The 15,558-nt window shown below is 46.5% G+C and overlaps 1 protein-coding gene across 2 annotated transcripts; it reads left to right on the top strand.

Annotated features, from left to right (window-relative positions):
- Positions 1 to 517: 517 nt before the first annotated feature.
- Positions 518 to 10,500, top strand: LOC310712558 (hemojuvelin-like). 2 transcript variants are annotated; one of them, XM_083515692.1, is made up of 4 exons: positions 518 to 1,021; positions 1,551 to 1,717; positions 5,210 to 5,712; positions 7,994 to 10,500. In XM_083515692.1, exons 2-4 carry the CDS (start codon positions 1,624 to 1,626, stop codon positions 8,609 to 8,611), a joined length of 1,215 nt encoding a protein of 404 aa, XP_083371818.1. In that variant the 5' UTR covers positions 518 to 1,021; positions 1,551 to 1,623; the 3' UTR covers positions 8,612 to 10,500. The 2 variants fall into 2 exon arrangements, with proteins under 2 accessions (XP_083371818.1, XP_083371819.1); XM_083515693.1 differs by having other exon boundaries at positions 663 to 680.
- Positions 10,501 to 15,558: the final 5,058 nt, after the last annotated feature.

The raw sequence follows: 15,558 nt of genomic DNA, 5'->3' as shown, positions 1-15,558 counted from the left end.
CCACTTAGAGTCACATTTGCATCCATTCCCCCGCCATTGAAGAGCATGGGAATTTGCATTCAGGACTTGTTGGTGGGGAAATGGAGTGTTATTATTATCGCTTCCCTTCAACAATGCTCCCAATGAAATTCAAAATTATATTATGGCATGGCGGTAAGAGTGTTGGCCTGGTAGTGGACGGGTAGCCTGTGCGAATCCTGCAAGCAAGCTGTTTTATGCTGGCAGTAGTTTGTGCCCACAAGCAACCTCCTTGCCACACAATGCCCCTTGGCTGCAGCCTCCAGGGTTGCCCCACGCAGAGCGCATTGCAGTCATCCAACCTTATGAATGCATGGGCGACTGTGGTCAAGCTACCTTGATCCAGAAGTGGCCATGGCCGACTTGCAGGCCAAAGCCTTTATCTCATCACCGGCTGTCTTTGGCTCCCAGGCCGAGTGGTGCAGAGGGTGCCTTGGGCGATCGAGTGGTTGATCATTAGCTCCCGCTGCGGGTCCGGAAGCAGGGACAAAGTTTGTGTGCCGTTGTTTGCCGACTTTTGCAAAAGGTCACGCCGATATGTGTGTCCCGGCAGGATGGGGACATGCGCAGCTTAGCACAAAGTCGGCGACGGAGCCTGAGAAGAGAGGGAAAGGTCTTCCGGAGAGGTGAAAGCCAAGAGAGGAAGATCTTTCTTGCTGATGGTTGGTCCACCCTGGGGCGAGGACAGAGCAGGGAGTGTCTGCAATGAGATGGACATGCTGGGGGAAATGGAGGGGACAAGTGTTATTGCAGCAGTGATGGAAGTTGGCCAGCCTGAATTGGGTCACCGGTCATCTGGCTGGTCCGCTGTCTTCTCCGATGGATGTTAGAGGTGTGACAGGGGCTGATGGTGGAGTCGCCTTCCAAAGGGAACCCCCCACTTCAGAAGGTTTGGGGCTGTGCCTTGGGTCACCAGAGAGGGCCCATAGGATTATGAATCTTAGAGCTGCAAGGGAGCCCTGAAGGACATCTGGTCCAAGCCCCTGCAATGCAGGAATTGCAGGTAAAGTATCCCAACCTCTGTCTGAAAACCTCCAGTGAACTGCAGGGGGTCTTGTGCTCCCCTGGGAAGCAAAGGTCTCAATTTTTCCCCAGTGCTTTTCTGGGAAACAGCCCAGCAAAGATACTTCCCAGGTAAGCCCTGCCTTCATAGAGGCCTGATTGGACGAGATTTATAGCATGGTCCAAATTTCAAGGAAGCCCCAGGGAACCTACTCCCAGGTAGCTGGATATGTGAGAACAGGATGCTGCGTGATGGACTGTCGGCCCGATCCGGAAGGCTCTTCCTGTACGTTCTTAGGGGAACCGAGCTCTTAGTTTCCAAGACGTCAGAAACTATTGTTACAAAACTTTGTGGGGTGGGGGGAAGCAACATTCACTGTGACAGCAAGTGACTTGGTTTTTTGGGTTATTGTTTAAAGGGAAAAGAGTCAGTGGGATCAGGACCATGCATGCAGGAGCGCAGAGTACGCGCAGGATGGGACCTTGCCAATTTATGGGCTGTAGATCTCTTGACTGTTCTTTCCTTCCAGTGAACCAGCATGGGAGGAGAACAGTGAGGAGAGGTTTGGGTGACCTTCGTGCGTCATCTGTGAATGGATCAGGATGCGGGGATCTGCCTGCTGCCAGAGGTCTCCGAGCCCAGCAAATGCTGGTGCCATCATTAAAGTGTTCATCCTCCTCCTGTTCTGCAGACACGGTAAGGGGCTTGGCGCTTGGGTCATTCGTCAGAGAAAGTTGCAGCTTTGGTGGGCATGGAAAGGAAGGAAGGAAGAAAGGGAGGAAGGGAGGATGGGGCTTGGCTTGGCTTGGGAGGGCCCCTTTGTATCCTCAGTTGTAAGCAGGTCTACTCGGGCACAAGGTCCTCTGAGTAAGTGTGCCTAAAAATGCCATCTTGAACATAATAATAATAATTTATTACTTATACCCCGCCCATCTGGCTGGGTCCCCCCAACTACTCCGGGTGGCTTCCAACAAAACACTAAAATATAATAACCTATTTAACATTAAAAGCTTCCCTAAACAGGGCTGCCTTCAGATGTCTTCTAAAGTCTGGTAGTTGTTCTCTTTGACATCTGGTGGGAGGGTGTTCCACAGGGTGGGTGCCACCACCAAGAAGGCCCTCTGCCTGGTTCCCTGTAACTTGGCTTCTCGCAGCAAGGGAACCACCAGAAGGCCCTCGGAGCTGGACCTCTATGTCCAGGCAGAACGATGGGGGTGGAGACGCTCCTTCAGGTATACTGGACCAAGGCCGTTCCCCGCTTCTCAATCCCAGAAGTTTGGTGGTGGGCTACAGCTGCTTAATGGTGAAAGACTATTACTCTGTGCATGCCCAGAGATCACCCACCCAACCTCAGGCCAAACCATTGCCGTATTTCATGCTTAAGAACGTTACCACATCATTTCGTGTTTCATAGATGTAGAATACAATCCTGTGGCTGAAGAGGGAGCGTCTAACCTTGGGGAGGAGAGATTGTTGTGGTTTTTTTTGGTACTTTTCAGATTTATGCATTTCACTGATTTTACAATCATGTTGACATTTCAAAACTTCACTTCCTTCCCCCACTTTCTGCAGTTCCTTAAATTTATTTTTAATATATTCTGCATATCCAAATTAACTTAATTTGCTCATATATTCATCTTCTTTAAGTATATACTCCTATGAAACTGCAGGTTGTTACAATAATCCTGCCAAGGTTTTTATCCATTTACAATTTATCTATAAATATCCAATAAACCATTTCCATTCTTTAATTTAAAAGTTTGTTTTCTTGATTTCTTATTCTTCCGTTAAGCTTCGCCATTTCTGCATACAGTGGACGCTTGGGTTGCGAACGTGATCCGAGAGGGAGGCACATTTGCAACCCACAGCGTTCGCAACCTGCAACCCGCATGTCTGCACACACGCGGATCGTGATTTAGCGCTTCTGCGCATGTGCAAGCGCTGAAACCCGGAAGTAACCATTCCAGTACTTCTGGGTTTGGCATGGTGCGCAACCCAAAACCGCGCAACCTGAAGCGTCTGTAACCCGAGGTATGACTGTATTCCACAATTTTTTATATCCATTCTTCCTTTGCTGGAACTTCTTCTTCCTTCCGTTGTTGGACAAGTAACATTCTTGCTGCTGTAGTCGCATACATGAATTCTTCTTTTTTCTTTTTTAAAGATGATCTTTATTGGTTTTTTACAATTACATACTATACATGTCAATTCAACGACATAAATAAGTTTCTATACAGTTTAGGTAGTTCTGTCCCTGTAAATCCCAAGAGAAAAGCTTCTGGGTTTTTTTTGGTTTTTTTACAAACTTTATTTTTTTAAATGATTTTATTAGGTTTTCCAAAAACGAAAAAACTAAAAAACAAAACAAAACCCAGACAACATAAAAGTGCAATACATAAAAAACTATACATACAACTATACATATTCCAGTAGTAGATAGGTAAACTTCTGTTTCAGTGTATCTGAAGAAGCGTGCATGCACACGAAAGCTCATACCAAGAACTAACTTAGTTGGTCTTTAAGGTGCTACTGGAAGAAAAATTTTTTTTTACTTTAACTATACATATTGTCAGCTTATCTACTTGCATTATATCACGCCTCGACCTCCCTCCTTCCCAGTTTCGGTTTTCTTATTGTTTCTTATTTTTTGCAGTTTCTTCATTATATATATATATATATATATATATATATATATATATATATATATATATATATATATCTATCTCACAAGAGTTAAACTAACCCTGCTGTAGTCCTTAAGCTTCTACAATTGGTTTCTATATATATGGCAAATTTACTCCATTCCTCTACAAACTTTGATCTTTTTTGGTATCTAATCCTGTGTGTCATTTTCGCTAATTCCGTATATTCAAATAGTTTTACTTGCCATTCCCTGACAGTTGGAATTTCTGGTGTCTTCCCTTTTTGCGCTACTAAAACCCTAGCTTCCACCGTTGCGTACTTAAATAGTCTATGATTGGCTTTTTTAATTTCTTCTCCTATTATGCCTAATAAAAATGCCTCCAGCCTTTTTGGAAAGGTATACCTAAAAATTTTCTTTAATTCATTATATATTAGTTCCCAGAATCTTTTCATTCTCTCGCATGTCCACCACATATGATATAAGTCTCCTTCTTTGCTTTCACATTTCCAACAAGCCTTGTCTCCCGTTTTATACATTTTTACTAATTTAACTGGCGTAACATACCACCTGTACATCATTTTTTTCTAGGATCTCCCTTAGTGTGGAACATGCCGTAAATTTCATACCCTTATTCCATAAATTCACCCATTTATCATAATCTATATTATAACCCAGGTCAATTGCCCACTTTACCATCACCTCCTTAATTTCCTCATCTTTGGTGTCCCATTCCAGTAAAACATTATACATCTTCGATAAGAGTTTTGTTTTCCCTTCCAAAATTTCTGTTTGATATTTAGATTTTTTCTCACTAAATCCTAATTTTTTATCTTCGTTCCATAGCGCATTTACTTGATGATATTGTATCCACCCTGTCAAATTATTTTTTAATTCCATCATATGTTTTAAGTTTCCAGCCTCTCTCCGTTTTTACTAAAATTTCCTCATAAGTTAATCTTTTTCCTTCCATATTCGATTTTTTTATTGTTAGTATATCTATCGGTGAGATCCATCAGGGTGTTTTCCTTTCTAATAATTTTTTATTTCCCCCCCAAACTTCCTATTAGGCACCTCTAAAGATATGATTCAAGAAACCTTTATGAACCTTAACCTTATTGAGCCATAAATAAGAATGCCAGCCATATCTATTGTTGAAACCTTCTAAGTCCAATAAATCCGTATTTTCTAATGTGATCCATTCTTTGATCCAACATAAACAGGATGCTTCATAATACAATTTTAGAATGGGAACCGTGAATCCCCCTCTTTCTTTCTAATCCGTTAACAGTTGAAATTTGATTCTTGGCTTCTTTCCCTGCCAGATGAATTTTGATAGTGTTTTTTGCCAATCTTTAAATTGTGTTACTCCCTTAATTACTGGAATTGTTTGAAAAAGAAACAGCATCTTACAAACTTTATTTTAAACATCCATTTCATTTCATTTCCCAGTGAAATTGGGGAGGAGATTGTTGGCAGGTAGAGCGAAGAAGGTTGTGATGATGTGGCACTGATTTTCTTCTCCCCCCCTGCCCCCCCATCTGCAGCTGACTCACAGTGCAAGATCTTGCGCTGCAACTCCCAGTATCTGGCTGCCACGGAGAACCTGGACGACTCTGACGCGACGGCCGCTCGCTGCAACGCTTTGCGCGCCTACTCCAGCTGCACACGCCGGACGGCCCGCACCTGCCGCGGGAACCTGGCGTACCACTCTGCTGTGTACGGCATCGAAGACCTCATGATCCAGAACAACTGCTCCAGGGAAGGACCCACTTCCTTGCCCCAGCCGCCCCAGCCGCCGCCAGACCACCAGGGCTTCGCGTCCCTGGACATCTGCGACTACGAGAAGAGCTTTGCCCGCAAGCACGGGCAGGCCCCCGCGTACCAGCACTGTGCCGCCTTTGGGGATCCCCACGTGTGCACCTTCAGGGACCAGTTCCACACCTGCCAGGTGGAGGGTTCCTGGCCGCTCCTGGACAACAACTACCTGTATGTGCAGGCCACCAGCTCTCCTGTCGTGAAAGGGTCAAACGCTACCGTCATCAGCAAGGTAACCACCAATCCTTCGAAAAGCTGATCATCAGCTTTTTGATTGGCTTGTGCCGGCAGTTCAAGAGGGCGCTGTAGTCCCACAATATCTATTGAGGGCATCATGTTGGGTCCCTAATACAGTCATACCTCGGGTTAAATATGCTTCAGGTTGAGCGTTTTCAGGTTACGCTCCGCAGCAACCCGGAAGTAACGGAACGCGTTACTTCCGGGTTTCGCCGCTCGCGCATGCACAGGCGCCCAAAATGAAGTCATGCGCATGTGCAGAAGTGGTGAATCGCGACCCGTACACACGAAGATGCACAGCTGCGGGTTGCATTCTACTCAGGATGTGAACGGGGCTCCGGAATGGATCCCGTTCGCAGCCAGAGGTACCACTGTAGTAGTAATAATAATAATAATAATAATAATGATGATGATGATGTCTGGATGGCTTTCAGCAGAATCTGAAGGCAGCCCTGTTTAGGGAAGTTTTTTCCGTTTGATATTTTATTGTGTTTTAAATCTCTTGTTGGAAGCCGCCCAAAGTGGCAGGGTATGTATATACAATACAATACAATACAATACAATACAATACAATACAATACAATACAATACTTGACATTAAAAACTTCCCAATACAGGCCTGCTTTCAGATGTCTTCAGAAAGTTGTGTGGATGGGCCGGGTATAAATAATAAATTATTATTATTGTTATTATTATTATTGACATCTGTTGGGAAAGCGTTCTACAAGGTGGGCATCACTGCCGAGAAAGCCTTCTGCCTGGTTCCCTGTAACCTCACATCTCCCACTGAGGGAACCTCCAGAAGGCCCTCGGAGCTGGAGCTCAGTGTCCAGAATAAGAGATGGGGGTGGAGATGCTCCTTCAGGTATACAGGACCGAGGCTGTTTAGGGCAGGGGTCAGCAACCTTTTTCAGCCGTGGGCCGGTCCACTGTCCCTCAGACCATGTGGTGGACCGGACTATATTTTGAAAAAAATAATGGGCGAATTCCTATGCCCCACAAATAACCCAGAGATGCATTTTAAATAAAAGCACACATTCTACTCATGTCAAAACACGCTGATCCCCGGACCGTCCACGGGCCGGATTGAGAAGGCGATTGGGCCAGATCTGGCCCCTGGGCCTTTGGTTGCCTACCCCTGGTTTAGGGCTTTGAAGGTCAGCACTTTGAATTGTGCTCTGAAACGTCATGGGAGCCAACGTAGGTCTTTCAGGACCAGTGTTATGCGGTCCCAGTGGCTGCTCCCAGTCTCCAGCCTAGCTTCCACCTTCTGGATTAGTTGTAGTTTCTGAGTCACCTTCAAAGGTAGCCCCAGATACTTCCACCTTAATTCATAGCTTGAATCGGACTGGAAATCATCTGTAGCAGGAGTGGCTAACCAACGACCTTACACCATCTCCCAACCACCCAAACAGCCAGCATAGCCTATGGTCAGGGATGTTGGTAGTTGTGGTCCAGCAACAACTGGAGGACAGCAAGTTCCCCACCTGCAGGAGCACACTGGGATCCATGGGAAGTGTGATTTCCCATGCTTCCCAGGTCAAACAGTTGGCATGGGAGCCATTGGAAACTGCAACTCCCACGGATCCCCGTGACGATGTAGATTACAAGCCCTGCTTCCCCCAAAACAAAATTTGGGGACAGATCTGGTTAAAGACAAGCCAGTAAATTTGAAGAAGGCAAGGCACTATCTGGGCTACTTCTGATAATAGAGGGATCTGGAAAAGTGGTGAGCAACTGTGAGGCAAGGACGGGTTTGCACCCAGAAGCCAATTTCTTCCTGCTTTTGCTTCTCCAATACCTTCTGGTGGACAGCAGTCCTGCATCCTTCTTCAGAATAAACAGGTCTCGAGGGTCCTCAGATGCCTGGGGTTTCCCTTTTGCTGCGCTTTAAGCTTTCAAGTGCGGGTGGCGCTGTGGGTTAAATCACAGAGCCTAGGACTTGCCGATCAGAAGGTCAGCGGTTTGAATCCCCGCGACGGGGTGAGCTCCCGTTGCTCAGTCCCTGCTCCTGCCAACCTAGCAGTTCGAAAGCACATCAAAGTGCAAGTAGATAAATAGGTACCACTCTGGCGGGAAGGTAAATGGCATTTCCGTGCGCTGCTCTGGTTCGCCAGAAGCGGCTTAGTCCTGCTGGCCACATGACCCAGAAGCTGTAGCTGGCTCCCTCGGCCAGTAAAGCGAGATGAGCGCCGCAACCCCAGAGTCGGCCACGACTGGACCTAATGGTCAGGGTCCCTTTACCTTTAAGCTTTTAAGATCTCTGTTCTTTTCAGCTCACCATCATTTTTAAGAACATGAAGGAGTGCATCGACGAGAAGGTCTACCAAGCGGAAATAGACAACCTGCCAGTGTCTTTTGTGGATGGTTCCGTGAATGGTGGAGCGAGGCCCGGGGGGAGCAGCCTGGTCATCTACGAGCGCACGCCCGGGCGTCATGTGGAGATCCGAGCAGCGCACGTTGGCACCACAATTGCCGTGCGCCAGACGGGCAGGCAGCTGTCCTTCTCCATCCGGGCGGCCGAGGAGGTGGCTCTCTCCTTCACGGACGAGCAAGATTTGCAGCTCTGCGTGGGAGGTTGCCCGCCCAGCCAGCGCATCTCTCGAAGCAAGGGCGACGGCAGCGGTGCCCTCGAGAAGGCCCGTCTCCTGTGCAAGGAGAAGCTGCCCGTTGAAGATGTCTACTTCCAGGCTTGTGTCTTTGACGTGGCGACTTCGGGGGATGCCAGCTTCATTCTGGCTGCCCGCGGGGCGCTGGAAGACGGCGAAGCGTACCACCCGGATGTCAAGAAACTCCACATCTTCCATACCGACAGGGCCATGCCCCCCTGCAGCTCGCCTCTCCTCATTTTCACGTCCGTCATTTTAGTCTGTCGCATGCACTTTTATTGGTGACTATTTATATTCTGTAATGCCAACGGATCAGGAGATGTGGCGGGCGTCTCATAAAGGCCTCAGCAAGCAAAGCCAGGGCCTTAGAAGAATTGAGGAGTGGGCTCCCCCAGCTCATGTTGGAATGTTGGTGCCCCTGGGAAAGCTCTCCCGCTAGCCCTTGCTACCCTCTTTGTGTCTTGCAGACCACCTCCTTAAGGACTGGGTGCTTTGTGGCATCCTTTGGAGCATCCGTTGCCACTGGGATCCATGGGAATTCTAGTTTCCCATGGATCCCGGAATTATTATTTTTTTTGCACAGGATGCATGGGAAACTTCGGTTCCCATGCATCCCTGTGAAAGTGGCGATCATGAGCCCTGCTCTCCTGGAAACAAAATGTTGGCACATCACTGGTTGAAACGCTGACGACTCTGAGGCTGAAGACAAGCAAGTGTGGAGTAGCAACTGATAAGTTTCAGGAACTGGGCTGAAACAATGAAAGTTGGACTCTCGGAGCATGTACCTTTTATTTTATTTTTTTAGGGAGGATGGGTTGGGAGAAACAGCAACAAGTACTAGGCATCCTCAGGTAACCTTAGAAACCATGGCAATCTACCCAACACTGTAAGTTGTCATTCCTTGGAAACGCTTCCTCCCAAAAAACAATTATGGGTGATTTAATTCCTTCTGAAAACTGGTGATCCATAGCTTGCGATGCAAATCTCTCTCACACAAATGCTGGTCACTTTAAGACCCCCTCCCCGTGTCAGTGTTTTGGGTAAACTACTCTGGGCCTGAGTATCTGCCAGGAGTTATTCCTAACCAAACATGAAACCAGAAACTCCTCAAATATCGAAGGCAGGGGTGGGGCACTTGTGGCCAATGGGATGTTGGTCTAACAGGATCTGGAGGGCAAGAGATATTCCCTGCAAGGGATACTTCGATGCCATAACTTGGAAGGCGTGGACCCTCAACTCAAACGAACCCTGCTCTTCCCCCAAAGTCTGTCCATTTGTTTTCAGGCAAATCCGATCACTTTTCATGATCCGGGATCTGGAGAGTGAGGTTTAAATGATGCACTGCGATGGTTCTGTTAAGGCTGGAGAGACAGCACTTCTTCAGAGAGCTGGGAGAATCTTATGGTTGACTTAAAGAATGTCAACGAAAAAGTTCGCATATTTAATATATTAAAGTTGATGACGTTTCGTTTGATAGTTGTATCGCTTAGTGGTCACCCTTTCCCACGGAGGCTGCTTGTGCGAGCCACATGGAACGCTTGCTGTGGAGCAGAGCTTTAGTAACTGGTGTTCACTGCTGCCTAAGACCCCATTTAAACCACCCATTTAAAGCCCCACAATATCACTTCAAGCAGAGAATTGTGGGAGGTGTAGTTTGTTAAGATTGCTGAGAGGAATTTGGAGACCTTCCTGTTCCCCTTGCGGAGCTACAATTCCCCGAGTTGTTTAACCACCAATCTCTCTCTCTCCATCGGTTACTCTGGGAATTGTAGCACTGGGAGGGGGCTAGGGGGTTGCCTAACAATTCCCAGCACGCTTAGCAAACTACAGCTCCCAGGATTATTTGGGGGCAGTCGTGTTATGATGCTTTAGATGGATGGTGGGAATGGGGCATAAACCTCTGGAGGCTGGAAAAGGCTGCTACAGCTTAAAGCTGTAGTACCTTTCCAGGCACTGAAAGGGGGGAATCCTACATTTCTCAGCGCCAGAATGGAAAACTGAGAGCGAGGGGAAATGGAGGAGGGTCTGTGATGAACCAAGGCTCTGTTCTCCCCCTCCATGTCTCTGCCTCAGAAACCAGACTCGGTTCCCGTCAGTTTCAGCTTCTGAACTCCACGCATGCTGATCTGTATTGTTCTGCAAAGGGTTTGACATTAAAATAATTTAATTCTGAAGGCCTCGTCTCTCGTCGCGCTTTATTATTTATTTTACAGATTCATAAACTGCTTCACAGCCAGGAGCCATCAAAGTGGCATACGGTAAGATAAAATGAGATAAAGCACAAAAGATACAGACTCTAAAAACAAAATAATTTATACACTTCTGCCATTACTATCTCATAAAACGACCGGGCCACAATTTTGGGGAAAGCACAGAGTGGAGGAAGGGGGGAGAGGGGAAAGTTTTCCACCTTCTCTTGTTTTCCTTTTTCTTTTGATTATGTATTTTGCATTTTTATATTGTGATTTTATCTTGTGAACTGCCCTGAGACCTGTGGGTGTAGGGCGGGATACAAATAAAAAAATAAAAAATAAAAAATAAAAATAAATAAATAAATAAATAAATAGTGACACCAGAACTTGTGGACATCCAATGAAGCTGAATGATGGAGGATTTGGGACTGGGAAATGAATGAACTTCTTCACACAACACATTATTAAACTATGGAACTCCCTCCCACCAACTCCTGCAGTGATGACCACCAACTTGGATGGCTTTAAAAGAGGATTAGATAAAGGAGGAGAGGGCTCTTCATGACCCCCTGGACCAGAGCACGCCAGGCCCTCCTGTCTTCCACTGCCTCCCGCAGTTTGGTCAAACTCATGCTGGTAGCTTTGAGAACACTGTCCCACCATCTCGTCCTCTGTCGTCCCCTTCTCCTTGCGCCCTCCATCTTTCCCAACATCAGGGTATTTTCCAGGGAGTCTTCTCTTCTCATGAGGTGGCCAAAGTCTTGGAGTCTCAGCTTCAGGATCTGTCCTTCTATCCTCTATACCCTACAACAACCCTGCGAGGTAAGTTACACTGTCCAGATGCCTGATTATCATCTTCCAAAGCAACTATTCTGAACTTAAAAATGGAAAGTGTAATGCTGGTGGTCAACAAAAGAGGTTTACAGACTCTCTCAAGGCAAATCTAAAAAAAGTAGTATAAACACCAACAATTGGGAAACACTGGCCTGCGAGCGCTCCAGTTGGAGAACAGCCTTGACCAAAGGTGTCCTGGGCTTTAAAGACACTCGAACTCAGGATGCAAAGGAGAAACGTGCTAAGAGGAAGGCACGCTTGGCAAATCCACACTGTGATCCACTCCCGCCCGGAAACCAGTGTCCCCACTGTGGAAGGACGTGTGGACCCAGAATTGGCCTCCACAGTCACTTATGGACTCATTGTTAAATCCATGTTTATGGAAGACACTCTTACTCGGCTATGAGGGATCGCCAAAGAAGAAGTAGTTAATACAACAAGCCTGCGAGGTAGGTTAGGCTGAGAGTCAGCGACTGCCTCAAGGTCACCCAGCGAGCTGCATGGCTGAGTTGGGATTCGAAGCCTCTGGGAAGTCTCTCCCAGGTTCCAGTTTGGTGCTGTAACCACAACACCAAACTGGAGGCAGCAATACTGTACTTCTGAATACCAATTGCTGGCATCCCTCAGGAGCTGAATTTGCTGCGAGATTGAAGGCTTGTGCATTCGCCCTTTCTCCCCTTTGTGTGTTTGCGTGTTCGTGTTTTATATTACTATTATTTCCAGCCCTCTCCCGTTCTAACTCGGTTGACAGATTAATTTCTGACTTTGTTAAATCCAGAGAAATGAGACGTCTCCGCCACCAGGTGACCTTTGCTGAACAAATGTAGCAGCTTGAGAGGGCAATTTAGAAGCCCTGTTCAAACACGATATTTGGATATGATCAAGGCCTTTCGTGTGAAATTACAGATTTAACGCTCCCCTTGCTGCTAAATGGAATTCGGAGAAAAATATATCGCGCTGCTCTGACAGGTGTCACCGGACATTTGTAATTACCCTGTCCCCGCCTCCATTGTGATATTGTGATCTGTTTTCGCACCGTATTTTGGGAGACAAAATGCATGGAGCTGGCGTTGGAGGAGGGCGGGCTTTGTGGTGTTTCTGGGGAACCATAGATAATGTTGCAGGATGAAGAATGAAAAAGGATGACATGGATTTTCGGTCTTGTCAGTGTCAGAAACGCCAGAATGCAATAAGGTACAGGGAGGGTTCTGGCAAGGACAGTGAAATGGGTTGAGTAAGTTGTATTTCGTGGGTCTAAACCACAGAGCCTAGGACTTGCTGATCGGAAGGTCGGCGGTTCGAATCCCTGTGATGGGGTGAGCTCCCGTTGCTCGGTCCCTGCTCCTGCCAACCTAACAGTTCAAAAGCATGTCATGTGCAAGTAGATAAGTAGGTACCACTCCGGCGGGAAGGTAAACGGCGTTTCCGTGCACTGCTCTGGTTCGCCAGAAGCAGCTTAGTCCTGCTGGCCACATGACCCAGAAGCTGTACGCTGGCTCCCTCGGCCAATAAAACGAGATGAGCGCTGCAACCCCAGAGTCGTCTGCGACTGGACTTAACTTTCAGGGGTCCTTTACCTTTACCTTTTTTAAAGTTGTATTTCAAGGACTGTGGTTGCATGAGAGATTGCTTCGAGGTTGAACAGCTAAGGTGATATATCTTTTGCCTCTACAGTCTGCGTCTTAATGGCATTGCTCTCGCAGAGTCTATGTCCAGTATTGCATTGCTGTATGACTGGTTGGAAATTTGGTGTTAGCCTCTGTACTTGGACGCCTTAAAGGGAGGTTCCCAGACAGCGAACATGAAAAAAGCCACACACCACATACCTACGACATATTTTCTATTCTGGGATGAGTGTGGAATGCTTTTTAGGAAACAGTTTTATTCACTCAAAATGTGTAGCCTCCATATATTTTTTTATGTAATGCGATCTACAGCTAAGGTTCCCAAACTGTGGTCCAAGGCCCACCAATGATCCATGAGCTTTGTTTAGGTGGTCTCCAGTGTGTCTGTGAAGAAGAGTGGGCACAGTGTATCAAATAATCGTAGAATTGTAGAATTGTAAAGTTGTGAGGGATCCACAAGGGTCATCTAGTCCAATCCAGGAATCTCAGCTAAAGAATCATAGAATCATAGAGTTGGAAGAGACCACAAGGGCCACCGAGTCCAACCCCCTGCCAAGCAGGAAACACCATCAGAGCACTCCTGACATATGGTTGTCAAGCCTCTTCTTAAAGACCTCCAAAGAAGGAGACTCCACCACACTCCTTGGCAGCAAATTCCACTGTCAAACAGCTCTTACTGTCAGGAAGTTCTTCCTAATGTTTAGGTGGAATCTTCTTTCTTGTAGTTTGGATCCATTGCTCCGTGTCCGCTTCTCTGGAGCAGCAGAAAACAACCTTTCTCCCTCCTCTATGTGACATCCTTTTATATATTTGAACATGGCTATCATATCACCCCTTAACCTCCTCTTCTCCAGGCTAAACATGCCCAGCTCCCTTAACCGTTCCTCATAAGGCATCGTTTCCAGGCCTTGGACCATTTTGGTTGCCCTCCTCTGGACACGTTCCAGTTTGTCAGTGTCCTTCTTGAACTGTGGTGCCCAGAACTGGACACAGTACTCCAGGTGAGGTCTGACCAGAGCAGAATACAGTGGCACTATTACTTCCCTTGATCTAGATGCTATACTCCTATTGATGCAGCCCAGAATTGCATTGTCTTTTTTAGCTGCCGCGTCACACTGTTGGCTCATGTCAAGTTTGTGGTCAACCAAGACTCCTAGATCCTTTTCACATGTACTGCTCTCAAGCCAGGTGTCACCCATCTTGTATTTGTGCCTCTCATTTTTTTTGCCCAAGTGCAATCCAGGGGAAATGTCTACCCAAAAGCATCCAGGGGAAATGTCTATCCAAACTTGGCTGAAAAACCTCCAAGGGAGACTGTTTCACTGTTGGACAGCTCTTACTGTCATAAAGTTTTTCCGTATGTTTTGTTGGAATCTCCTTTCTTGTAATTTGAAGCCATGAGTTCGAGTCCTACCCTCCAAAGCTGGAGAAAACAAGCTTGTTCCATCTCCCATGTGTCAGCTCATAAGATATTTTAAGATGGCGCTCCTATCTCACCCCAGTCTCCTCTTTTCCAGCCTAAACATATACCCAGCTCCTTCAACCGTTCCTTATCAGGCTTGGTTTCCAGACTCTTGGTTCATTTTTTTACCCATTGGGTTCCTTTTTAACTTTCATCTTTACTTATTATTATTTTATATTCCACGGAGTTCAAATCGCAATGCAGTAAAATCCTATACAAGAAATGGAAGAAAGAATAACGATGTGATTAAAACTAGGCACGCAATGCCCACCCACCCCTCGCAAGAATTTGAGCGTTTCATGTGGCAGTTCCCACACTTCGGAACTCCCTGCCTATTGAGAGCAAGCAGGCAACTCTTTCTGGTGCCCACTGAAAATATTCTTGTCAAGGTAAGCCCAGATGCCTAGAAAACGGAGGCAATTTTCATCTGCTTTAGCGTTTTGACTTTTGTATGTTTTAAAGTAGAATTGAAACGTCTTTTCTTGGTTCAGTTGTTTTATCTTTTTGTAAACCGCTTTGAGGTTTTTCTTAACAATCAAGTGGCGTATACATTTTTATGACATGAATAATGAAATCGCAGTGCCGCAGGTAGGTGGAGGCTGAGCCCAGCGCATTCCCAGCTGACTCCACATAAATGTTACAGAACAGCGGCAATTCTGTTAGTGGTAGGAGAAGAAAACACACCTCGATTGCTTGCAAACTTTTCCGAGCCGGCTGCTGCAAGCCTGGCTTATTCGTATACCGTTCCAGCCAGATTTATCCATTTATGGGGAGGGGGGGAGAGGAGGGGGAGCCACTTAATTAAACATATTCTGAAGCCCACAGCTGTATAATTTTTTCGGTTGTTATTTAATTGCCTGAAATAAACCCCCTTTTGTGCATGTTGGTAATAAGCTATTTGCTTTGAGAAACGAAGCTCTCTGGCAGATGGCAGCAAGGAGCTTCTGGCTGGGAGACAGTCGGATTTTTTTTATTTTTTAAATTAAAAAGAGAGAGAGTTGGAAACATTATGTCACCAAACTACTGTTGCCAGGTATCCTGAGAGCAGCAGACCTTTGGAGCCATCGGAGATGGGAGTGGCCTGGTGGGGCATCGCCTAGGCCAGGGGTCAGCAAACTT

Source organism: Podarcis liolepis (assembly GCF_965112155.1).
Source record: "Podarcis liolepis genome assembly, chromosome: 1".
Taxonomy (NCBI): domain Eukaryota; kingdom Metazoa; phylum Chordata; class Lepidosauria; order Squamata; family Lacertidae; genus Podarcis; species Podarcis liolepis.
Note: the sequence above shows the minus strand (reverse complement) of the source record. Positions and strands in the feature narration are given on the sequence as shown.